Raw genomic sequence first — 27,262 nt, 5'->3', positions numbered from 1 at the left:
CAATATTTTCATAAATATAAATCATCACAATATTATTGTCATAAACATAAATCATCACAATATTATTGTCATAAATATAAATCATCACAATATTATTATCATAAACATAAATCATCACAATATTCTTATCATAAACATCAATCATCACAATATTATTGTCATAAATATAAATCATTACAATATTATTATCATAAATATAAATCATCACAATATTATCATAAACATCAATCATCACAATATTATTGTCATAAATATAAATCATTACAATATTATTGTCATAAATATAAATCACAATATTATTATCATAAACATCAATCATCACAATATAATGATCATAAATATACTGTAAATCATCACAATATTATTATAAATATAAATAATCACAATATTATAATAAATATAAATAATCACAATATTATTGTCATAAATATAAATCATCACAATATTATCATAAATATAAATCATCACAATGTTATTATCATAAACATCAATCATCACAATATTATTGTCATAAATATAAATAATCACAATATTATTGTCATAAATATAAATCATCACAATATTATCATAAATATAAATCATTACAATATTATCATAAATATAAATCATCACAATATTATTGTCAAATATAAATCATCACAATATTATTGTCATAAATATAAATCATTACAATATTATCATAAATATAAATCATCACAATATTATCATAAACATCAATCATCACAATATTATTGTCATAAATATAAATCACAATATTATTATCATAAACATCAATCATCACAATATAATGATCATAAATATACTGTAAATCATCACAATATTATTATCATGAATATAAATAATCACAATATTATCATAAATATAAATGATCACAATATTACTGTCATAAATATAAATCATCACAATATCATCATAAATATAAATCATCACAATATTATTATCATAAACATCAATCATCACATTATTATTGTCATAAATATAAATAATCACAATATTATTGTCATAAATATAAATCATCACAATATTATCATAAATATAAATCATTACAATATTATCATAAAAATAAATCATCACAATAATATTATCATAAACATCAATCATCACAATATTATTGTCATAAATATAAATCATCACAATATTATCATAAACATCAATCACCACAATTATATTATCATAAATATACTGTAAATCATCACAATATTATCATAAATATAAATAATCACAATATTATTATCATAAATATAAATAATCACAATATTATTGTCATAAATATAAATCATCACAATATTATCATAAATATAAATCATCACAATATTATTATCATAAACATCAATTATCATAATATTATTGTCATAAATATAAATAATCACAATATTATTGTCATAAATATAAATCATCACAATATTATCATAAATATAAATAATCACAATATTATTATCATAAATATAAATCATCACAATATTATTATCATAAACATCAATCATCACAATATTATTGTCATAAATATAAATCATCACAATATTATTATCATAAACATAAATCATCACAATATTATCATAAATATAAATCATCACAATATTATTATCATAAACATAAATCATCACAATATTATTGTCAAATATAAATCATCACAATATTACTGTCAAATATAAATAACAATATTATCATAAATATAAATCATCACAATATTATTGTCATAAACATAAATCATCACAATATTATTGTCATAAACATCAATCATCACAATATTATTATCATCCTTCTTGACTGCACTTAAATGTAGAATATATGTAGAATATATTTATATTATTCATATATTATATATATAATATATTATATATATTATATCATTTATTATTATTATTATTGTCTATTGTGAGCGAACTGTGGTGCTGAATTTCCCCCAGGGATCAATAAAGTACTTTCTATTCTATTATCATAAACATAAATCATCACAATATTATTATCATAAATCAACAAATAGTCCAGGACTATTCAATAAGTGACGCAGCCTGAAAACCCCCCACTAAAAATAAAGTATACAGGCAATTGGAAAATTCCTACCTTACCGAAGACCGTGAATGCAACACTCCGTAGCTTAGCAACAGCCAACCCACGATGCGTTGCTTTTTCTTCAGAGTGAATGACGCTCCAAAAAAAAAGTCTTTCTCCACCCGGAAACGCAAAACATACGTTTTGTCAAACGTGAAAGTGTTAAAAAGCAGGTTTTATATGAGCTACTTTAAATTATTATCTTATATTATTTCTTATGTTGACGTTCATGCGCCTCAAGCCTCCGCGCATGCGGAATGCAGACCGGAAGTTTCGCCCGCACCCACTTTGGACGCGAGTACGATCTTTCACACAAATAAGGCTAAATTGTGCCAATTGATGACCATATTTCACACTACGCTGATATAAAACGATCAGATTTACGATTTATTAGCTTACGGTTGTGTGTGAAGATGTCGAAAATGAAGTGCCGCCCGCAAAGCATGCTGGGTGCGCTTCCGGTTTCCTAGCAAAACAAAAGCCATATTACCCATATATTAGGTATACATACATGTATATAAACAAACACATAATCCTACATTTGATCCAGGATAAAATACAGCGTTGTTTAAAACAATTGTACTCGCGTGAATGATTCACTTAATGCCTATTTTCCCATGCTTTAGTTTCATACGCATGCGCAGATGAAGGGAGCGCATGGATTTCCATGTAAACACGTCTGGCAACCCAATTTGCCAAAAACGGGATTTATCGCTCTTTGGCCCGTTATTATAGTTTTTTTTTTTCTTCCAAGGAAACAATCACTCCTCATTTTAGTTATACAATAAGATGTAGTTCAGAATAATTTAATTAACACAAATATTACTCTTATTGGTGGAAAATGATTCTTAAATATTGTCTAAAATTGTATTTTTAGTTGTTTTTATTGTAGGCAGTGACATCACTGGTTTGAATTTTCCTTCACCTAATTTTTTTTTAAACATTTTAACAGTGTAGAAAAAAATACACAAATAATAAGAATAAAATGCAATAATATATATATATTTTTTTTATAATGTAAAAAAAACAATAACAAAAAATTAATCAAAAAACTGCAAATTTCGTTTAAATCTGGATTATTTTCTAGCAGTAATCAGAGCAAAGGTTGGCTATTTTGAAGAAACTAGAATATAAAACATGTTTTCAGTTATTTCACCTTTTTTTTTGTTAAGTACATAACTCCACATGTGTTCATTCATAGTTTTGATGTGACAATCTACAATGTAAATAGTCATGAACATAAAGAAAACACATTGAATGAGAGGGTATGTCTAAACTTTTGGGTAAAACAATGTTTTTAATTATTATTATTTTTAAATTATATTTTGTGTTTAATTAGATTTATTTTCATTCGGATTCACTTTTGGGGTTTGTAATTCTGATATGTAGTAGTTCAAGCGTACACACTAGTACAATTTTGTAGTCAAATTTTTATTAAGTCCTCAATTTAATTGTCGTTTTATTTATACTTTTGAATCCATTATTGCATTTTATTCTTATTATTTGTGTTGTTGTTTTTTCTACACTGTTAAAAGTGTTTCACATTTGAATGAGAAGGTATGTCCAAACTTTTGCCCTGTACTGTATATATATATATATATATATATATATATATATATATATATATATATATATATATATATATATATATATATATATGTATGTGTGGGAAAACAATCACAAGACTACTTCATCTCTACAGGCCTGTTTCATGAGGGGTTCCCTCAATCATCAGGAGATTTTTTTTTTTTTTTTTAATTTTTTTTTTTTGTATTATTATTATTTTTATTATTATTATTATTATTTTTTTTAATTTATTTTTTTTAACAGGCCTGTAGAGATGAAGTAGTCTTGTGATTTTTTTTCCCACACATACATATATTGCGCTCTACTACGGTATCGAGCACTATTTTTTGGATAACCTTATTAAGACATGTATATATATATATATAATTTTTTTTAATGTATGTATGTATGTAAAAATGTAAACATTTTAAAATGCAATGTAAAAAAAAAAAAAAAAACAATACCAAAAAGTTAATCCAAAAACTGCTAATTTCGTTTAAATCTGGATCATTTCTAGTCCCAAATCGGGTGGCACGCGCATGAAGAGTGGGCAATTGCCGAGGCTATATTTGAACGTGCATAAAAAATGGCTCACAACTGGGAATCGTTCACCTCAAAGAGTCGTTCAAAAGACTCGATTCATTCGCGAACGTCACATCTCTACAATTTGCAAGTGTAATCGTGACACATGGAAGGCTTTGACTCATTTCATTATCTCCCCCCGCCCCCTGCTTTTAGTTCTCCAAACACATTAGCCTAGAGATGTCCGATAATGGCTTTTTTTACCGATATTCCGAGCGGGGGGGGTGTATATTGTAGCGTCCCGGAAGAGTTAGTGCTGCAAGGGCTTCTGGGTATTTGTTCTGTTGTGTTTATGTTGTGTTACGGTGCGGATGTTCTCCCGAAATGTGTTCGTCATTCTTGTTTGGCGTGGGTTCACAGTGTGGCGCATATTTGTAACAGTGTTAAAGTTGTTTATACGGCCACCCTCAGTGTGACCTGTATGGCTGTTGACCAAATATGCCTTGCATTCACTCGTGTGTGTGAAAAGCCGTAGATATTATGTGAATGGGCCGGCACGCAAAGGCAGTGCCTTTAAGGTTTACTGGTGCTCTGTACAGCGGTGTTTTAAAAAGTCATAAATTGTACTTTTTGAAACAGATACCGATCATTTCTGATATCACATTTTACAGCATTTATCGGCCGATATTATCGGACATCTCTACGTTAGCCGCAGACCAACATGTACTTTTTTGTCGTCCCAAGCTGACGGACTTCCGCATGGTGGTTTCCCGCCTGCTGGGCTTAAACGCCTCGTCCTCCTCCGCCCTCCCCAACCATGAAATCATCCGCCTGCTGGAGGACCTCCTCCACTCCCATCATCACCATGGAAACGCACCTTGGCTGTGCGCGGCCCACCGCGGCGCTCATCTCTCCTACTCACATGCCAGCGGCGGCCAGGGGGAGTGAATAAGTGATTATTGTTTCGGTCATGAGAGAAATAAACACGTGTCAAAATGAAGATTTGGCATTCTTTGTTGCTGATGCTGGCGTACAGTTTCATCCGTTATGTACACCTCGCCTCTTACACACATACAAAAAAATACAATATACTTTCTATATAGTTGTCTGATACGTTGCAAAAATAAAACAGCAAACGTCCTCTAAAAATAATCTCATCAGTGACAATTATGGTTATTATTACGAGCATGCGGAAAATAAATACCAAAAAAAAACAAGAAAAAAAAGGTGTGCTGGAATAGCATTTGTATGAAGGATTAAGATGGAAATCACAGCCTACTTTGGTGCTTTGCTAGAAGTCCTCATTTCCCAGGATGCACCTTGATTCGTCCCCGTTTGCTGCGCGCTGAGAGGGTCAGACGGGCGGGGGCCCGTTGGTGTAGCTGAGCATGGGGTAGAAGGAGTGGGCAAAGTTGTTGGACTGAGTGCAGTAGTCCTCCTGGGACAAGGGCAGCAGGAAGGCCACCAGCACCAGGAGGAGCAGCAGCAGCTGGAGGGGCAGCGCCACCCGCAGGACGCGACGTGCAAACGAGGAGGAGGAGGAGGAGGAGGGCGGGTCAGAAGGGCAGGAAGCGGACCCAACGGCGCTGCGACACCTGCTTCTCACACACACACACACGCGTTGAGACATTAACATGCAATAGCACACACTTGAAATAGACACGGTGGAAACTATAAAGTGGGGACGTAGATATGATGATGTTGAACTAGTGTAAACATAACTTGGCCCTAGGGAAATGAACTATTAACTGAAAATCGCAAGAAGAAGTTATTAGGGATAAGAAGATTATGGGGAAGTTATGTGATAAACAGGAGGGAAATGTTAGAATAAATACGTATTAATTTATCACACAGCTTTATGCTTAAGGGCCGTTGCTATGGTTATTGTCAATTGTGTTGAAGTTGTGTTCTTGTCTGTGTGCAAAAGCACAACTTGTCATCTAATCCAGTGGTCCCAAAAAAAAAAAAAAAAAAAAAAAAAAAAAAAAAAAAACTTTTTTTTTTAATTAAATTAACATAAAAGGAGTGCTGCTGCTTTTATAAGGTACCAACATTCTAGTCAAAGATCCTCTATATGACAGGAGTGTCACTTTATTTAAGGACCGACTTCATTAAAACACCAGCAGTCAGAGATCTTCTATATGTGACAGGAGTGCTGCTGTTTAAAAAGTAACAGTTACAGACATTCTAGTCAAAGATCCTCTATATCAGTGGTCTCCAACCACCGGTACCGGTCTGTAGATCGATTGGTACCGGGCCGCACAAGAAAAAAAACAAAATAAAAACATAAATAAAAAAAAAAATAAAAAAAATATATATTTTATTAAATCAACATAAAAAACACAAAATACACTTACTTTTAGTCCACTTCCCTGACTTTTAGTCTACTAGAACAGTGGTCCCCAACCACCGGGCTGCGGCCCGGTACCGGTCCGTGGATCGATTGGTACCGGGCCGCACAAGAAATTAAAAAAAAAATAAAAAAATATATATATATATATTTTTTTTATTCTTTATTAAATCAACATAAAAAACACAAGATCCACTTACAATTAGTGCACCAACCCAAAAAACCTCCCTCCCCCATTTACACTCATTCATACAAAAGGGTTGTTTCTTTCTGTTATTAATATTTCTGGTTCCTACATCATATATCAATATATATTAATAATGTCTGCAGGGATATGTATTTTTTAATGAAAAAAAATAAATAAATAAAAAAAATACCATAATGTTGTTTTTTTACGCTTACATGTTGCGGTTAATCGTATTCTACCTTTATTTGTCGTTATTTATATTTTCTGAATAAATAATGAGATAATGTTCATCAGTCAACTCTTTGGGGTTAATTTTCAATCTATCAAGATAAAAAAAATGATATCAAAATCAAATTACAGGATTTTATTTATGTAGTTTGCTCATTTTCCTTGACTGATGTACTAACATCATCTGGACCGCTCGTCTGTGCATTGGTTGGGGACGTCTCTGCACTGCTGACCTGTCTCCGCTCGGGATGGTCTCCTGCTGGCCCCACTATGGACTGGACTCTCACACTATTATGTTAGATCCACTATGGACTGGACTCTCACTATTATGTTAGATCCACTATGGACTGTACTCTCACACTATTATGTTAAATCCACTATAGACTGGACTCTCACACTATTATGTTAGATCCACTATGGACTGGACCCTCACACTATTATGTTAGATCCACTATGGACTGGACTCTCACACTATTATGTTAGATCCACTATGAACTGGACTCTCACACTATTATGTTAGATCCACTATAGACTGGACTCTCACACTTATGTTAGATCCACTATGGACTGGACTCTCACACTATTATGTTAGATCCACTATAGACTGGACTCTCACACTATTATGTTAGATCCACTATGGACTGGACTCTCACACTATTATGTTAGTTCCACTATGGACTGGACTCTCACACTATTATGTTAGATCCACTATGGACTGGACCCTCACACTATTATGTTAGATCCACTATGGACTGGACTCTCACACTATTATGTTAGATCCACTATGGACTGGACTCTCACTATTATGTTAGATCCACTATGGACTGGACTCTCACACTATTATGTTAGATCCACTATGGACTGGACTCTCACTATTATGTTAGATCCACTATGGACTGGACTCTCACATAATTATGTTAGATCCACTATGGACTGGACTCTCACTATTATGTTAGATCCACTATGGACTGGACTCTCACACTATTATGTTAGATCCACTATGGACTGGACTCTCACACTATTATGTTAGATCCACTATGGACTGGACTCTCACACTATTATGTTAGATCCACTATGGACTGGACTCTCACACTATTATGTTAGATCCACTATAGACTGGACTCTCACACTATTATGTTAGATCCACTATGGACTGGACTCTCACACTATTATGTTAGATCCACTATGGACTGGATTCTCACACTATTATGTTAGATCCACTATGGACTGGACTCTCACACTATTATGTTAGATCCACTATGGACTGGACTCTCACACTATTATGTTAGATCCACTATGGACTGGACTCTCACTATTATGTTAGATCCACTATGGACTGGACTCTCACACTATTATGTTACATCCACTATGGACTGGACTCTCACACTATTATGTTAGATCCACTATGGACTGGACCCTCACACTATTATGTTAGATCCACTATGGACTGGACTCTCACACTATTATGTTAGATCCACTATGGACTGGACTCTCACACTATTATGTTAAATCTACTATGGACTGGACTCTCACACTATTATGTTAGATCCACTATGGACTGGACTCTCACACTATTATGTTAGATCATCTATGGACTGGACTCTCACACTATTATGTTAGATCCACTATGGACTGGACTCTCACTATTATGTTAGATCCACTATGGACTGGACTCTCACTATTATGTTAGATCCACTATGGACTGGACTCTCACACTATTATGTTAGATCCACTATGGACTGGACTCTCACACTATTATGTTAGATCCACTATGGACTGGACTCTCACTATTATGTTAGATCCACTATGGACTGGACTCTCACACTATTATGTTAGATCCACTATGGACTGGACTCTCACATTATTATGTTAGTTCCACTATGGACTGGACTCTCACTATTATGTTAGATCCACTATGGACTGGACTCTCACACTATTATGTTAGATCCACTATGGACTGGACTCTCACACTATGTATAGCCTCGTCTGTAGTTATTGTACATTTATTATTACTGTTTAATATGTTTGTTATAATTTGAGACTAAAAGACAAGATGTCATTTGCAGGGATGACAGTAATGAAGCTGAAAGAGACGATGAAAGGGAAACATGATGCATGCTGGGAGAATTAGCAACAAAAGAAGAAGAAAAGTCGGCATTTTTGTACATTGCAGACACTCGCACGAGTGCCCACTAGTGGCGAGTGGAAGAGGCGGGGGAGGGGCGCTGTTAGATATTTGGGCGACCAAACGTCCAGTGGTTATTAAGCAGCGGAGGGGGCGGGGCCTTGCATGATTCCTTATAAGGGCATCGGGGATCAGTCAGACTTGCAGAAGATGATGGAAATCACTTTCACACGCATTTTTTTTGAAGGGTCTTTTGAAGAAAGAGCTTGGAATGGAAACAGGGAAGTCCATGCCAGATTTACTGAGCTGCCTGATCATTTTTTGCAACACGCGTGCGCAGACGTAGATAGTACTTTATTCATTCCTTCAGGAGAGTCAGGAGAGACATAGCAACTTCCTGCCGGGCTGCGAATAATACATTTTCACAATTTGGAGTAGGAAAAAAAAATACTACGAAAATAACAAAGTCTATTTAAAGTGTTTGGATAGAGAAAATCATATTTTCCAAAAATGGAGAACTTTTAATTATGAGCATGAAAAGCAAGTTTGTGTAGTTAGCACCAAATATGTCAGCTGGTAGGGTCGCACTGCAGGGGAGGATGTTTGGTCATATCTCATCTTTTTATGTCGTCGCTCACGTTACAAAAAAAACAAAACAATATATACAGTAGAGGCCAAAAGTTTGGACACGCCTTCTCATTCAAATGTGTTTTCTTTATTTTCATGACTATTTACGTGGTAGATTCATGACTATTTACGTGGTAGATTGTCACCTAAGGCATCAAAACTATATTATATGATTGGCAATAAAAGTTAAAAATATTTACATTAAATATTTACATTATTATATAAATATTATTATTATATAAATTATTATATATATATATATATATATATATATATATATAATTATTATATAAATTATATAAATTATTATTATATAAATATTATTATTATATAAATATATATTATATATATTTATATATTTTTATATTATATATATATATTATATAAATATATATATTATTATATAAATATTTACATATTTACATTACATCCTATTTACATTGTAGATTGTCACCTAAGGCATCAAAACTATATTATATGATTGGCAATAAAAGTTACAAATATTTACATTACATATTTACATTATATAAATATTATTATTATATAAATTATTATATATATATATAGTTATTATATATATTATATAAATTATTATTATATAAATATTATCATTATATAAATATATATTATATATATTTATATATTTTTATATTATATATATATATTATATAAATATATATATTATTATATAAATATTTACATATTTACATTACATATTTAGATATTTACATTACATCCTATTTACATAGTAGATTGTCACCTAAGGCATCAAAACTATATTATATGATTGGCAATAAAAGTTAAAAATATTTACATTACATATTTACATTATTATATAAATATTATTATTATATAAATTATATATATATATAATTATTATATATATTATATAAATTATTATTATAGAAATATTATTATATAAATATATATTATATATATTTATATATTTTTATATTATATATATATATATTATATAAATATATATATTATTATATAAATATTTACATATTTACATATTTACATTACATATTTAGATATTTACATTACATCCTATTTACATTGTAGATTGTCACCTAAGGCATCAAAACTATATTATATGATTGGCAATAAAAGTTAAAAATATTTACATTACATATTTACATTATTATATAAATATTATTATTATATAAATTATTATATATATATATATATATATAATTATTATATATATTATATAAATTATTATTATATAAATATTATTATTATATAAATATATATTATATATATTTATATATTTTTATATTATATATATATATATATTATATAAATATATATATTATTATATAAATATTTACATATTTACATTACATATTTAGATATTTACATTACATTCTATTTACATTGTAGATTGTCACCTAAGGCATCAAAACTATATTATATGATTGGCAATAAAAGTTAAAAATATTTACATTACATATTTACATTATTATATAAATATTATTATTATATAAATTATATATATATATATATATATATATATATATATATAATTATTATGTATATTATATAAATTATTATTATATAAATATATAATATATATATTTATATATTTTTATATTATATATATATATTATATAAATATATATATTATTATATAAATATTTACATATTTACATTACATATTTAGATATTTACATTACATCCTATTTACATTGTAGATTGTCACCTAAGGCATCAAAACTATATTATATGATTGGCAATAAAAGTTAAAAATATTTACATTACATATTTACATTATTATATAAATATTATTATTATATAAATTATTATATATATATATATATATATATATATATATATAATTATTATATATATTATATACATTATTATTATATAAATATTATTATTATATAAATATATATTATATATATTTATATATTTTTATATTATATATATATTATATAAATATATATATTATATAAATATTTACATATTTACATATTTACATTACATATTTAGATATTTACATTACATCCTATTTACATTGTAGATTGTCACCTAAGGCATCAAAACTATATTATATGATTGGCAATAAAAGTTAAAAATATTTACATTACACATTTACATTATTATATAAATATTATTATATAAATTATTATATATATATATATATATAATTATTATATATATTATATAAATATTATTATTATATAAATATATATTATATATATTTATATATTTTTATATTATATATATATATTATATAAATATATATATTATTATATAAATATTTACATATTTACATTACATATTTAGATATTAACATTACATCCTATTTACATTGTAGATTGTCACCTAAGGCATCAAAACTATATTATATGATTGGCAATAAAAGTTACAAATATTTACATTACATATTTACATTATTATATAAATATTATTATTATATAAATTATTATATATATATATATATATATATATATATATAATTATTATATATATTATATAAATATTATTATTATATAAATATATATTATATATAATTATATATTTTTATATTATATATATATTATATAAATATATATATTATTATATAAATATTTACATATTTACATTACATATTTAGATATTTACATTACATCCTATTTACATTGTAGATTGTCACCTAAGGCATCAAAACTATATTATATGATTGGCAATAGAAGTTAAAAATATTTCTGGACTTTGTGTGATTTATTCTGGAGGCTACAATATCATACTTGCCAACCTTGAGACCTCCGATTTCGGGAGGTGGTTGGGGCCGTGGTTAAGAGGGGAGGAGTATATTGACAGCTAGAATATATATATATATATATATATATATATATATATATATATATATATATATATATATATATATATATATATATATATATATATGTATATATATATATATATATATATATATATATATCCTGAAAATATGCGAACAAAACTGTGTTTAGATAATTGATACTTCAAACTTGCATAAATAAATATTAAGGAATATAACATAACTTGGCTTCTGAGAGTTTCAAAATGTAATGAATAAAATGCTAAAGTTGTTGACAAACAAGCAATTATTTTAATAATTAAATATGGTCATTTTAAATGAATTATTATGATAATTTATAATTAATTATTTCAAATATGTTTATTTTAATGTATAATTCTATGGCTGGATGTAATAAGGAGTCAGAAAAAATACAAAGGAAAAATACGATTAATTTTGATGTTTTTAGCAAATTATAGTAAAAATGTATTAATTTTTTGTTTTGTTTGTTTTTTAATAAATATATTTATTTTTAGGTAAGATAAACATAATAATAAAATGTATCTCTAGTCTTGATGATTTAGTTCTTGTCACCCTGTTGTCCTCCCGTCGTGAAAAAAAGGCTGTCCTCACTCAGGTCCGCAAGGAGCTGGAGGGGGCGTGGCCTCCAGCTCCGGCTGAAAATCGGGAGATTTTCGGGAGAATATTTGTCCCGGGAGGTTTTCGGTAGAGGCGCTTAATTTCGGGAGTCTCCCGGGAAATTCGGGAGGGTTGGCAAGTATGCAATATATAATATTACTTGAAAACATGTTTTATATTCTAGTTTCTTCTAAAAAAAATAGCCACCCTTTGCTCTGATCACTGCTTTGCACACTCTTGGCATTCTCTCAATGAGCTTCAAGAGGAAATAGTTTTGTGTGCTCGAAGCTCATCGAGAGAATGCCAAGAGTGTGCATTGATAGTAGGGTTGTCTCGATAGCAATATTTTGGTACCGGTACCAAAATGTATTTCGATACTTTTCTAAATAAAGGGGACCACAAAAATATGTCATTATTGGTTTTATTTTAACAAAAAAATGTTAGTGTAGATGAAACATATGTTTATTATTGTCATTTAGTCCTTAAATAAAATAGTGAACATACTAGACAACTTGTCTTTTAGTAGTAAGTAAACAAACAAAGACTCCTAATTAGTCTGCAGTAACATATTGTGTCATTTATACACCTACTATTTTGTACACATTATAAAGGACAAACTGTAAAAATTAATTATTAATCTACTTGTTAATTTACATTTAATTTCTGCTTATTTTTCTGTTTTAATATGTTCTATCTACACTTCTGTTAAAATGTAATAATCACTTATTCTTCTCTTCTTTGATACTTGACATTAGTTTTGGATGATACCACACATTTAGGTATCGATCTGATTCCAAGTAGTTACAGGATCATACATTGGTCATATTCAAAGTCCTCATGTGTCCAGGGACATATTTACTGAATTTATGAATATAATATTAATTTAACAAAAAAAAAAAGAAAAAAGATTTTGTGACAATAAAAAATATCGATGTAATCACAGTAGTATCGACTAGATACTTGGTATCATTACAGTGGATGTCAGGTATAGATCCACCCATGGCGTTTGTTTACATTGTGACGCTATTGTATCCTCCTACGGTGTGTAGTGAAGCATGTTTAGACATTCCTCGTCCTCCAGTGATAATGATACTTGTAAGAAACTCACTTTATTTGTCACCATGGAGACAAGAATGAGTGATTTAGAAGTAGCTAAAACACTGCCGACTGTCGCCATGGAGACAAGAATTAGTGATTTAGAAGTAGCTAAAACACTGCCGACTGATTAGTGATTTAGAAGTAGCTAAAACACTGCCGACTGATTAGTGATTTAGAAGTAGCTAAAACACTGCCGACTGTCGCCATGGAGACAAGAATGAGTGATTTAGAAGTAGCTAAAACACTGCCGACTGATTAGTGATTTAGAAGTAGCTAAAACACTGCCGACTGATTAGTGATTTAGAAGTAGCTAAAACACTGCCGACTGTCGCCATGGAGACAAGAATGAGTGATTTAGAAGTAGCTAAAACACTGCCGACTGATTAGTGATTTAGAAGTAGCTAAAACACTGCCGACTGTCGCCATGGAGACAAGAATGAGTGATTTAGAAGTAGCTAAAACACTGCCGACTGATTAGTGATTTAGAAGTAGCTAAAACACTGCCGACTGTCGCCATGGAGACAAGAATGAGTGATTTAGAAGTAGCTAAAACACTGCCGACTGATTAGTGATTTAGAAGTAGCTAAAACACTGCCGACTGATTAGTGATTTAGAAGTAGCTAAAACACTGCCGACTGTCGCCATGGAGACAAGAATGAGTGATTTAGAAGTAGCTAAAACACTGCCGACTGATTAGTGATTTAGAAGTAGCTAAAACACTGCCGACTGTCGCCATGGAGACAAGAATGAGTGATTTAGAAGTAGCTAAAACACTGCCGACTGATTAGTGATTTAGAAGTAGCTAAAACACTGCCGACTGTCGCCATGGGGACAAGAATTAGTGATTTAGAAGTAGCTAAAACACTGCCGACTGATTAGTGATTTAGAAGTAGCTAAAACACTGCCGACTGATTAGTGATTTAGAAGTAGCTAAAACACTGCCGACTGTCGCCATGGAGACAAGAATTAGTGATTTAGAAGTAGCTAAAACACTGCCGACTGTCGCCATGGAGACAAGAATGAGTGATTTAGAAGTAGCTAAAACACTGCCGACTGATTAGTGATTTAGAAGTAGCTAAAACACTGCCGACTGTCGCCATGGAGACAAGAATGAGTGATTTAGAAGTAGCTAAAACACTGCCAACTGATTAGTGATTTAGAAGCAGCTAAAACACTGCCGACTGTCGCCATGGAGACAAGAATTAGTGATTTAGAAGTAGCTAAAACACTGCCGACTGATTAGTGATTTAGAAGTAGCTAAAACACTGCCGACTGTCGCCATGGAGACAAGAATGAGTGATTTAGAAGTAGCTAAAACACTGCCAACTGATTAGTGATTTAGAAGCAGCTAAAACACTGCCGACTGTCGCCATGGAGACAAGAATTAGTGATTTAGAAGTAGCTAAAACACTGCCGACTGATTAGTGATTTAGAAGTAGCTAAAACACTGCCGACTGTCGCCATGGAGACAAGAATGAGTGATTTAGAAGTAGCTAAAACACTGCCGACTGATTAGTGATTTAGAAGTAGCTAAAACACTGCCGACTGTCGCCATGGGGACAAGAATTAGAGATTTAGAAGTAGATAAAACACTACCGACTGATTAGTGATTTAGAAGTAGCTAAAACACTGCCGACTGATTAGTGATTTAGAAGTAGCTAAAACACTGCCGACTGTCGCCATGGAGACAAGAATGAGTGATTTAGAAGTAGCTAAAACACTGCCGACTGATTAGTGATTTAGAAGTAGCTAAAACACTGCCGACTGATTAGTGATTTAGAAGTAGCTAAAACACTGCCGACTGTCGCCATGGAGACAAGAATGAGTGATTTAGAAGTAGCTAAAACACTGCCGACTGATTAGTGATTTAGAAGTAGCTAAAACACTGCCGACTGATTAGTGATTTAGAAGTTGCTAAAACACTGCCGACTGTCGCCATGGGGACAAGAATTAGTGATTTAGAAGTAGCTAAAACACTGCCGACTGATTAGTGATTTAGAAGTAGCTAAAACACTGCCGACTCATTAGTGATTTAGAAGTAGCTAAAACACTGCCAACTGTCGCCATGGGGACAAGAATTAGTGATTTAGAAGTAGCTAAAACACTGCCGACTGATTAGTGATTTAGAAGTAGCTAAAACACTGCCGACTGTCGCCATGGAGACAAGAATTAGTGATTTAGAAGTAGCTAAAACACTGCCGACAGATTAGTGATTTAGAAGTAGCTAAAACACTGCCGACTGTCGCCATGGAGACAAGAATTAGTGATTTAGAAGTAGCTAAAACACTGCCGACTGTCGCCATGGAGACAAGAATTAGTGATTTAGAAGTAGCTAAAACACTGCCGACTGATTAGTGATTTAGAAGTAGCTAAAACACTGCCGACTGTCGCCATGGAGACAAGAATGAGTGATTTAGAAGTAGCTAAAACACTGCCGACTGATTAGTGATTTAGAAGTAGCTAAAACACTGCCGACTGTCGCCATGGAGACAAGAATGAGTGATTTAGAAGTAGCTAAAACACTGCCGACTGATTAGTGATTTAGAAGTAGCTAAAACACTGCCGACTGCCGCCATGGGGACAAGAATTAGTGATTTAGAAGTAGATAAAACACTGCCGATTGATTAGTGATTTAGAAGTAGCTAAAACACTGCCGACTGTCGCCATGGAGACAAGAATGAGTGATTTAGAAGTAGCTAAAACACTGCCGACTGATTAGTGATTTAGAAGTAGCTAAAACACTGCCGACTGCTTAGTGATTTAGAAGTAGCTAAAACACTGCCGACTGTCGCCATGGAGACAAGAATGAGTGATTTAGAAGTAGCTAAAACACTGCCGACTGATTAGTGATTTAGAAGTAGCTAAAACACTGCCGACTGATTAGTGATTTAGAAGTAGCTAAAACACTGCCGACTGTCGCCATGGAGACAAGAATGAGTGATTTAGAAGTAGCTAAAACACTGCCGACTGATTAGTGATTTAGAAGTAGCTAAAACACTGCCGACTGATTAGTGATTTAGAAGTAGCTAAAACACTGCCGACTGATTAGTGATTTAGAAGTAGCTAAAACACTGCCGACTGATTAGTGATTTAGAAGTAGCTAAAACACTGCCGACTGTCGCCATGGAGACAAGAATTAGTGATTTAGAAGTAGCTGAAACACTGCCGACTGATTAGTGATTTAGAAGTAGCTAAAACACTGCCGACTGTCGCCATGGAGACAAGAATGAGTGATTTAGAAGTAGCTAAAACACTGCCGAGTGATTAGTGATTTAGAAGTAGCTAAAACACTGCCGACTGTCGCCATGGGAACAATAATTAGTGATTTAGAAGTAGATAAAACACTGCCGACTGATTAGTGATTTAGAAGTAGCTAAAACACTGCCGACTGATTAGTGATTTAGAAGTAGCTAAAACACTGCCGACTGTCGCCATGGGGACAAGAATTAGTGATTTAGAAGTAGCTAAAACACTGTCGACTGATTAGTGATTTAGAAGTAGCTAAAACACTGCCGACTGTCGCCATGGAGACAAGAATTAGTGATTTAGAAGTAGCTAAAACACTGCCGACTGATTAGTGATTTAGAAGTAGCTAAAACACTGCCGACTGATTAGTGATTTAGAAGTAGCTAAAACACTGCCGACTGATTAGTGATTTAGAAGTAGCTAAAACACTGCCGACTGATTAGTGATTTAGAAGTAGCTAAAACACTGCCGACTGTCGCCATGGAGACAAGAATGAGTGATTTAGAAGTAGCTAAAACACTGCCGACTGATTAGTGATTTAGAAGTAGCTAAAACACTGCCGACTGTCGCCATGGGGACAAGAATTAGTGATTTAGAAGTACCTAAAACACTGCCGACTGATTAGTGATTTAGAAGTAGCTAAAACACTGCCGACTGATTAGTGATTTAGAAGTAGCTAAAACACTGCCGACTGATTAGTGATTTAGAAGCAGCTAAAACACTGCCGACTGTCGCCATGGAGACAAGAATGAGTGATTTAGAAGTAGCTAAAACACTGCCGACTGATTAGTGATTTAGAAGTAGCTAAAACACTGCCGACTGATTAGTGATTTAGACGTAGCTAAAACACTGCCGACTGATTAGTGATTTAGAAGTAGCTAAAACACTGCCGACTGTCGCCATGGAGACAAGAATTAGTGATTTAGAAGTAGCTAAAACACTGCCGACTGTCGCCATGGAGACAAGAATTTGTGATTTAGAAGTAGCTAAAACACTGCCGACTGATTAGTGATTTAGAAGTAGCTAAAACACTGCCGACTGATTAGTGATTTAGAAGTAGCTAAAACACTGCCGACTGTCGCCATGGAGACAAGAATTAGTGATTTAGAAGTAGCTAAAACACTGTCGACTGATTAGTGATTTAGAAGTAGCTAAAACACTGCCGGCTGATTAGTGATTTAGAAGTAGCTAAAACACTGCCGACTGTCGCCATGGAGACAAGAATTAGTGATTTAGAAGTAGCTAAAACACTGCCGACTGATTAGTGATTTAGAAGTAGCTAAAACACTGCCGACTGTCGCCATGGAGACAAGAATTAGTGATTTAGAAGTAGCTAAAACACTGCCGACTGATTAGTGATTTAGAAGTAGCTAAAACACTGCCGACTGTCGCCATGGAGACAAGAATGAGTGATTTAGAAGTAGCTAAAACACTGCCGACTGATTAGTGATTTAGAAGTAGCTAAAACACTGCCGACTGATTAGTGATTTAGAAGTAGCTAAAACACTGCCGACTGTCGCCATGGGGACAAGAATTAGTGATTTAGAAGTAGCTAAAACACTGCCGACTGATTAGTGATTTAGAAGTAGCTAAAACACTGCCGACTGATTAGTGATTTAGAAGTAGCTAAAACACTGCCGACTGATTAGTGATTTAGAAGTAGCTAAAACACTGCCGACTGATTAGTGATTTAGAAGTAGCTAAAACACTGCCGACTGATTAGTGATTTAGAAGTAGCTAAAACACTGCCGACTGTCGCCATGGAGACAAGAATGAGTGATTTAGAAGTAGCTAAAACACTGCCGACTGATTAGTGATTTAGAAGTAGCTAAAACACTGCCGACTGTCGCCATGGAGACAAGAATTAGTGATTTAGAAGTAGCTAAAACACTGTCGACTGATTAGTGATTTAGAAGTAGCTAAAACACTGCCGACTGATTAGTGATTTAGAAGTAGCTAAAACACTGCCGACTGTCGCCATGGGGACAAGAATTAGTGATTTAGAAGTAGCTAAAACACTGCCGACTGATTAGTGATTTAGAAGTAGCTAAAACACTGCCGACTCATTAGTGATTTAGAAGTAGCTAAAACACTGCCGACTGTCGCCATGGAGACAAGAATGAGTGATTTAGAAGTAGCTAAAACACTGCTGACTGATTAGTGATTTAGAAGTAGCTAAAACACTGCCGACTGTCGCCATGGAGACAAGAATTAGTGATTTAGAAGTAGCTAAAACACTGCCGACTCATTAGTGATTTAGAAGTAGCTAAAACACTGCCGACTGATTAGTGATTTAGAAGTAGCTAAAACACTGCCGACTGTCGCCATGGAGACAAGAATGAGTGATTTAGAAGTAGCTAAAACACTGCCGACTGATTAGTGATTTAGAAGTAGCTAAAACACTGCCGACTGATTAGTGATTTAGAAGTAGCTAAAACACTGCCGACTGTCGCCATGGAGACAAGAATTAGTGATTTAGAAGTAGCTAAAACACTGCCGACTGATTAGTGATTTAGAAGTAGCTAAAACACTGCCGACTGATTAGTGATTTAGAAGTAGCTAAAACACTGCCGACTGATTAGTGATTTAGAAGTAGCTAAAACACTGCTGACTGATTAGTGATTTAGAAGTAGCTAAAACACTGCCGACTGTCGCCATGGAGACAAAAATTAGTGATTTAGAAGTAGCTAAAACACTGCCGACTCATTAGTGATTTAGAAGTAGCTAAAACACTGCCGACCGATTAGTGATTTAGAAGTAGCTAAAACACTACCGACTGTCGCCATGGAGACAAGAATTAGTGATGTAGAAGTAGCTAAAACACTGCCGACTCATTAGTGATTTAGAAGTAGCTAAAACACTGCCGACTGATTAGTGATTTAGAAGTAGCTAAAACACTGCCGACTGATTAGTGATTTAGAAGTAGCTAAAACACTGCCGACTGATTAGTGATTTAGAAGTAGCTGAAACACTGCCGACTGTCGCCATGGAGACAAGAATGAGTGATTTAGAAGTAGCTAAAACACTGCCGACTGATTAGTGATTTAGAAGTAGCTAAAACACTGCCGACCGATTAGTGATTTAGAAGTAGCTAAAACACTACCGACTGTCGCCATGGAGACAAGAATTAGTGATGTAGAAGTAGCTAAAACACTGCCGACTCATTAGTGATTTAGAAGTAGCTAAAACACTGCCGACTGATTAGTGATTTAGAAGTAGCTAAAACACTGCCGACTGATTAGTGATTTAGAAGTAGCTAAAACACTGCCGACTGATTAGTGATTTAGAAGTAGCTGAAACACTGCCGACTGTCGCCATGGAGACAAGAATGAGTGATTTAGAAGTAGCTAAAACACTGCCGACTGATTAGTGATTTAGAAGTAGCTAAAACACTGCCGACTGTCGCCATGGAGACAAGAATTAGTGAGTTAGAAGTAGCTAAAACACTGCCGACTGTCGCCATGGGGACAAGAATTAGTGATTTAGAAGTAGATAAAACACTGCCGACTGATTAGTGATTTAGAAGTAGCTAAAACACTGCCGACTGTCGCCATGGAGACAAGAATGAGTGATTTAGAAGTAGCTAAAACACTGCCGACTGATTAGTGATTTAGAAGTAGCTAAAACACTGCCGACTGTCGCCATGGAGACAAGAATTAGTGATTTAGAAGTAGCTAAAACACTGCCGACTGATTAGTGATTTAGAAGTAGCTAAAACACTGCCGACTGTCGCCATGGAGACAAGAATGAGTGATTTAGAAGTAGCTAAAACACTGCCGACTGATTAGTGATTTAGAGGCAGCTAAAACACTGTGGATGGACGTTAGCCACTAACTAGCTAGGCCATGTCTTAAAGCAGCTCTTCCTGAGGGTGTTTCAGTGTCATAACTTCACCTTTATCTTGACTTTTTACACCAAAATGTGTCCGTTCTCCCTTTTCTGTCTACACACCGTGTCTGCTTGTAAGTACTCTGTGTGTGTGCGCTGCCGAACGTGCTCCTCTGCTCGTAAAAACCAGCAATGTCACAAAAAAATATGTCGAACCGGTACTTTTCAAACAGAGTATTGGACCGTTTTTGATTTATTAGTAGTGCGATACTATACTAGTAGCGGTAAAACTGCCATCAAGTAAGGGAACGGAAGTGGAAAGACTTTCGGCGCATGCGCTGAGGGATCGGGCAGCTGGGTAAACGGGAGGCAGAGACAGGGGGGGGGGGGGCGTGAGCCATGACTTCCATTATCTTCTGGGCGAGGAAGCAACAGAAGCATCATGTACCTGTGCTGTGGACTGCTCACAGGCGCTCCACCACGCTGTGACACACTACATTTGCCCCGCCGCTGCTTGCAATGAGCGGGGTAGAGGGGTCGGGGGAGGGAGGAGGAGTAAAAAGAAAAGAAAAGTTTCAGTCCAGGCAAATCAAAACAGGAGCCACCTGAGGAGGCATCAGCCACAACAAAACATGAGCGCCAACCAAAACAAAACGAGTGATGTGACTTTTCGAAAGACATACAGTCTTGGTCAAAAGTGTACGTACACTTGTGAAGAACATCATGTCATGGCTGTCTTGACTTTACAATCATTTCTATTTTTTTGTGATTGGAGCACATACTTGTTGCTCACAAAAAAACATTCATGAAGTTTGCTTCTTTTATGAATTTATTATGGCTCTACTGAAAATTAATTTAATAAGTCAGTTAATATTTGCTTACATGTCCCTTGGCAAGTTTACCTGCAATAAGGCGCTTTTGGTAGCCATCCACAAGCTTCTGCTTGACCACTTGACCACAAAATTGGTGCAGTTCAGCTAAATGTGTTGCTTTTCTGACATGGACTTGCATACCTGCCAACTTTTGAAATCAGAAAAACCTAGTAGCCAGGGTCCAGGGCCCGCAAGCCCCGGTAGGTCCAGGACAAAGTCCTGGTGGGGGGGTTCAGGCTTCGCCCCCCCCGACGCAAAATGATTATTAGCATTCAGACAGGTTAAAATGTTGCTAAAACCATCACTTTTCTATCAGTCACAGTGACTTTTCAAAACAAAAATATTACAGCAAAAATCATATGGGTTGATTGACATGTTTATTCTGTAAGCTAACTTCAATAGTTTGAAATTATTTTGACAGTTAGTGCCAGTTATCCTGTCAACCTTTCACAAGACTTCAATTTGTTAATTGAAAGTATAAATAGTATAAACACTTTTTACAGTATGTCGTGCTGTGAAATACAGCCGACAGGATTGTGCATGCATGGTGCAGGAGAACAAAGGACTTCTTTCATTTAAGGTTTGTGATAAACCATCAAACTCATTCGTTAAAAGGACTCTATAGTAATATAAAGCGAATTTTTCTGGACATTATCATGCAAGAAAAGTTTATTTTTGGGACCGCGATCACCGCGTAATGATTTTTAAAGGTTGCATTACAAACATTTAACTGTCCCATGTGATCAGGCAGTGCGATTGGAAGTCCATGCTCAATTATTGCCTCCGTAAATAAAACTTCGGCATTTATCACATCCAAAGAATCTGTTTGGGCGACGAAAAACGTTGAAAGTTTTCCACTTGTATCGCTAGCAACGGCATTAGACTTGTGTTTTTTTGTCCCAACGTGGTCTTTTACATCGCTAATTCCTCCGTGTCCGATCGAAAAATCTTGTCTGCACAAGGTGCAATTCGCGTAGTTTTCACCCTTTTTTTAAATTTTTTTATTAATATTAGATATATAACAACGGGCGGATGGCGGGCGGGTGCAGTTCTGATCAAACGTTACATCGGGTGGATGGCGGATGGTTGACGACTTTCTGACGCGGTTGCGGATGAAATAATTGCCTATCCGTGCATCTCTAAAAAGTATACATACAGCAATGTTAATATTTGCTTACATGTCCCTTGGCAAGTTTACCTGCAATAAGGCGCTTTTGGTAGCCATCCACAAGCTTCTGCTTGACCACTTGACCACAAAATTGGTGCAGTTCAGCTAAATGTGTTGCTTTTCTGACATGGACTTGCATACCTGCCAACTTTTGAAATCAGAAAAACCTAGTAGCCAGGGTCCAGGGCCCGCAGGCCCCGGTAGGTCCAGGACAAAGTCCTGGTGGGGGGGTTCAGGCTTCGCCCCCCGACGCAAAATGATTATTAGCATTCAGACAGGTTAAAATGATGCTAAAACCATCACTTTTCTATCAGTCACAGTGACTTTTCAAAACAAAAATATTACAGCAAAAATCATATGGGTTGATTGACATGTTTATTCTGTAAGCTAACTTCAATAGTTTGAAATTATTTTGACAGTTAATGCCAGTTATCCTGTCAACCTTTCACAAGACTTCAATTTGTTCATTGAAAGTATAAACAGTATAAACACTTTTTACAGTAAACAAATGGTAAAACAGTACTAAACAATTCCATAAAAAAAAAAAATTGGTGTCATTATTAACTTTCTGTCCAAGCTTGTATAATCTACTGCCTTGTTCAATTGTAAAAAAATATTCTGTGCCTAAAATTCACATTTCTATCACAATTATCATACTGTAAACATGGTAAGCTAACTTCATTAAAATTAATAGTCCTGTCAATAGCAGGGAATTACAATTCAAATGTCGTTTTTTTGTAAGCCTTTCAAAAGAATTCAAAATATGAAAAATTCATGAGAATTAATTGAAGCCATCAGACACTTGAAAAGTGGCACATCACATCTCTAATGTAATCATTTGAACTTTTCAACAGAAATAGCACTGCAAAAATATTAAGGACATACTTCTGTATTTTGGTAGTTATGCTGTCAACATTTAACAAGATTTCTTCAACTTGGACTTGAAAGCATAAATAGTATAAACACTTTTAACAGTATAACAGTACTAAACAATTCCAATAGATAACATTGGTGTCATTACCTTTTTGTTTGCTCAATTATTGCCTCCGTAAATAAAACTTCGGCATTTATCACATCCAAAGAATCTGTTTGGGCGACGAAAAACGTTGAAAGTTTTCCACTTGTATCGCTAGCAACGGCATTAGACTTGTGTTTTTTTGTCCCAACGTGGTCTTTTACATCGCTAATTCCTCCGTGTCCGATCGAAAAATCTTGTCTGCACAAGGTGCAATTCGCGTAGTTTTCACCCTTTTTGGAACGGATAATTATTCCCGGATAGGCTTTTGAATATTCTTCACCGAATGACTGCGGTTTTCTTTTCGGTTTAAGACTCGTTTGCCATTTTTCTCCGGCTGATTCCATGATCGTTCGCTCGTTTGGAAACAATGGCAACTGGTGCCTCGTGCTTGGCAGCGGTGCTATAAATAGCCTCGCGCATGGCATTCGGAATGGCTCGATAGGAAGTTACGGGAAGCAGTGTCGATTGTCATTGTTGGTACGCGATTTCGTGAATAAAACTTAAATTTTTTTTAATTTTTTTTAATTAATGAAAAACCGTATTTTTTATCACTGCAACCGTAACAGGTTGATGAAAACCATACTAATTACGGGAAAACCGGAGTAGTTGGCAGGTATGGACTTGTTTCTTCAGCATTGTCCACACCTTTAAGTCAGGACTTTGGGAAGGCCATTCTAAAGCCTTCATTCTCGCCTGATTTAGCCATTCCTTTACCACTTTTGACGTGTGTTTGGGGTCATTGTCCTGTTGGAACACCCAACTGCGCCCAAGACCCAACCTCCGGGCTGATGACTTTAGCTTGTCCTGAAGAATTTGGAGCTAATCCTCCTTTTTCATTGTCCCATTTAAAGCAGCAGTTCCATTGGCAGCAAAACAGGCCCAGAGCTTAATACCACCACCACCATGCTTGACGGTAGGCATGGTGTGGTCAATGCTGAAGAAACAATGTACCGTATTTTTCGGACGATAAAACGCAGTTTTATTCATAGTTTGGCCGGGGGTGCGACTTATACTCAGGAGCGACTTATGTGTGAAATGATTAACACATTATAATATTATTGATCTCATTCACGTAAGAGACTAGACGTATAAGATTTCATGGGATTTAGCGATTAGGAGTGACAGATTGTTTGGTAAACGTATAGCATGTTCTATATGTTATAGTTCTTTGAATGACTCTTACCATAATATGTTACGTTAACATACCAGTTGGTTATTTATGCCTCATATAACGTACACTTATTCAGCCTGTTGTTCACTATTCTTGATTTATTTTAAATTGCCTTTCAAATGTCTATTCTTGCTGTTGGCTTTTATCAAATACATTTCCCCCAAAAATGCGACTTATACTCCAGTGCAACTTATATATGTTGTTTTCCTTCTTTATTATGCATTTTCGGCCGGAGCGACTTATACTCCGAAAAATACGGTATTATGTTGAGTATCGTATTTTCCGCACTATAAGGCGCACCGGATTATAAAGCGCACCTTCAATGAATGGCCTATTTTAAAACTTTGTTCATATATAAGGCGCACCGCATTATAAGGCGCATAGAATAGACGCTAAAGTAGAGGCTGGGGTTACGTTATGCATCCTGTAGTTGCGAGACCTGTTGTGGCTCAATATTGGTCCATATATAAGGCGTACTGGATTATAAGGCACACTGTCAGCTTTTGAGAAAATTGAAGGTTTTTAGGTGCCTTAGAGGTTGGGTCTTGGGCGCAGTTGGGTGTTCCAACAGGACAATGACCCCAAACACACCTCAAAAGTGGTAAAGGAATGGCTAAATCAGGCTGGAATGAAGGTTTTTGGAATGGCCTTCCCAAAGTCCTGACTTAAAGGTGTGGACAATGCTGAAGAAACAAGTCCATGTCAGAAAAGCAACACATTTAGCTGAACTGCAGCAATTTAGTGGTCAAGTGGTCAAGCAGAAGCTTGTGGATGGCTACCAAAAGCGCCTTATTGCAGGTAAACTTGCCAAGGGACATGTAAGCAAATATTAACATTGCTGTATGTATACTTTTGACCCAGCACATTTTCAGTAGAGCCATAATAAATTCATAAAAGAAGCAAACTTCATGAATGTTTTTTTGTGAGCAACAAGTATGTGCTCCAATCACTACATCACAAACAAATAAGAGTTGTGTCATGTCTGTGTAATCATGTTTTGTTTAGTTATAGGACTCTTTAGTTTCTGTCTTTTCACTCCCTTGTCTTGTCACCATAGTTACCCAATAGTTTCACCGGTCATGTCACGCACCTGTTTTGAGTCACGCACCTGTTGTTAATCATGTCCATAGTATTTAAGTTCATTCATTTTCTGTTGTTCGTCCTGGAGTCATAGCCTTTCTCGCCCTGCTATCCTCGCGTTTCAAGCCCTGTTCACGATCCCATGCCACAGTAAGTTTGTTTATTAAGCCACAATTAGTGTTTTGTTTAATTGTTCATAGTTTCTGCCAATGTGCAAGTTTTGTGTTTATAGTCTAGTTTTGTACCTCCGCCCCTGTGCGCGCTTTTTCTTTGATCCTTTCTTTGTAGTTATAGTGTTAAATAAATCATGTACCCACCTTCAAGCCATGTCCGATCCAAATTCTCTCGCATCTTGGGAAAACAAAAACATTATGACTCCAGCAGAAAAGTTCTCCCGCAAGATTGGACGAAGGAACGTGGGAGGTCCTGCGCGCCATGGAAGCTGAGACGCTCCGCTATTCCCCCACGGAGCGCAAGGATCTCATGTGGGGTCCGACCGGGCAAACTGGTGCCGATCAGCTCCGTTTGGCCCGGGGACGTTGGCGCGTCATCCCAGCCACGGAAGCGCCGCCAAAGGCGAGGGACGCCAGGAAGGACATCCGCGAGCCAGCGGGATACGCCGCTCCCACAAGCCCCGCCCCCTCCGGGCGGAAGCAAGCAACAGTCTGCCCGGCTTCCCCAGGATGACATCACAGCCCAGGATTTTTTTTTCAAC

General features: G+C 34.7%; 2 protein-coding genes across 12 annotated transcripts in view; one reads left to right on the top strand and one right to left on the bottom strand.

The window, feature by feature from the left end:
• The window catches only part of ccdc170 (coiled-coil domain containing 170), a 19,290-nt gene extending 14,171 nt beyond the window's left edge, over positions 1–5,119 (top strand). The window contains exon 7 of the mRNA XM_061924517.1: positions 4,885–5,119. Coding sequence (XP_061780501.1) covers positions 4,885–5,088 — 204 coding nt within the window. The 3' untranslated portion in view covers positions 5,089–5,119. The remainder of the gene's footprint in view (positions 1–4,884) is intronic.
• Positions 5,120–5,203: 84 nt separating this feature from the next.
• syne1b (spectrin repeat containing, nuclear envelope 1b) overlaps positions 5,204–27,262 on the bottom strand; it is a 469,384-nt gene continuing 447,325 nt past the window's right edge. For 5 of the 11 annotated variants that reach the window (XM_061924513.1, XM_072911922.1, XM_072911925.1 and 2 more), the window contains 2 exons: positions 21,687–21,751; positions 5,204–5,738 (listed from right to left, as the gene is read on the bottom strand). In XM_061924513.1, the coding sequence (XP_061780497.1) occupies positions 5,495–5,738; positions 21,687–21,751 (309 nt within the window). In that variant the 3' untranslated portion in view covers positions 5,204–5,494. The remainder of the gene's footprint in view (positions 5,739–21,686; positions 21,752–27,262) is intronic. The other 6 variants (XM_072911927.1, XM_061924516.1, XM_072911921.1 and 3 more) reach the window with 5 other exon arrangements.

This window comes from Nerophis lumbriciformis, linkage group LG29 (assembly GCF_033978685.3).
Source record: "Nerophis lumbriciformis linkage group LG29, RoL_Nlum_v2.1, whole genome shotgun sequence".
Lineage (NCBI taxonomy): Eukaryota > Metazoa > Chordata > Actinopteri > Syngnathiformes > Syngnathidae > Nerophis > Nerophis lumbriciformis.
The sequence above is the reverse complement of the archived record's forward strand: the minus strand, read 5'-3'. Positions and strand labels throughout refer to the sequence as shown.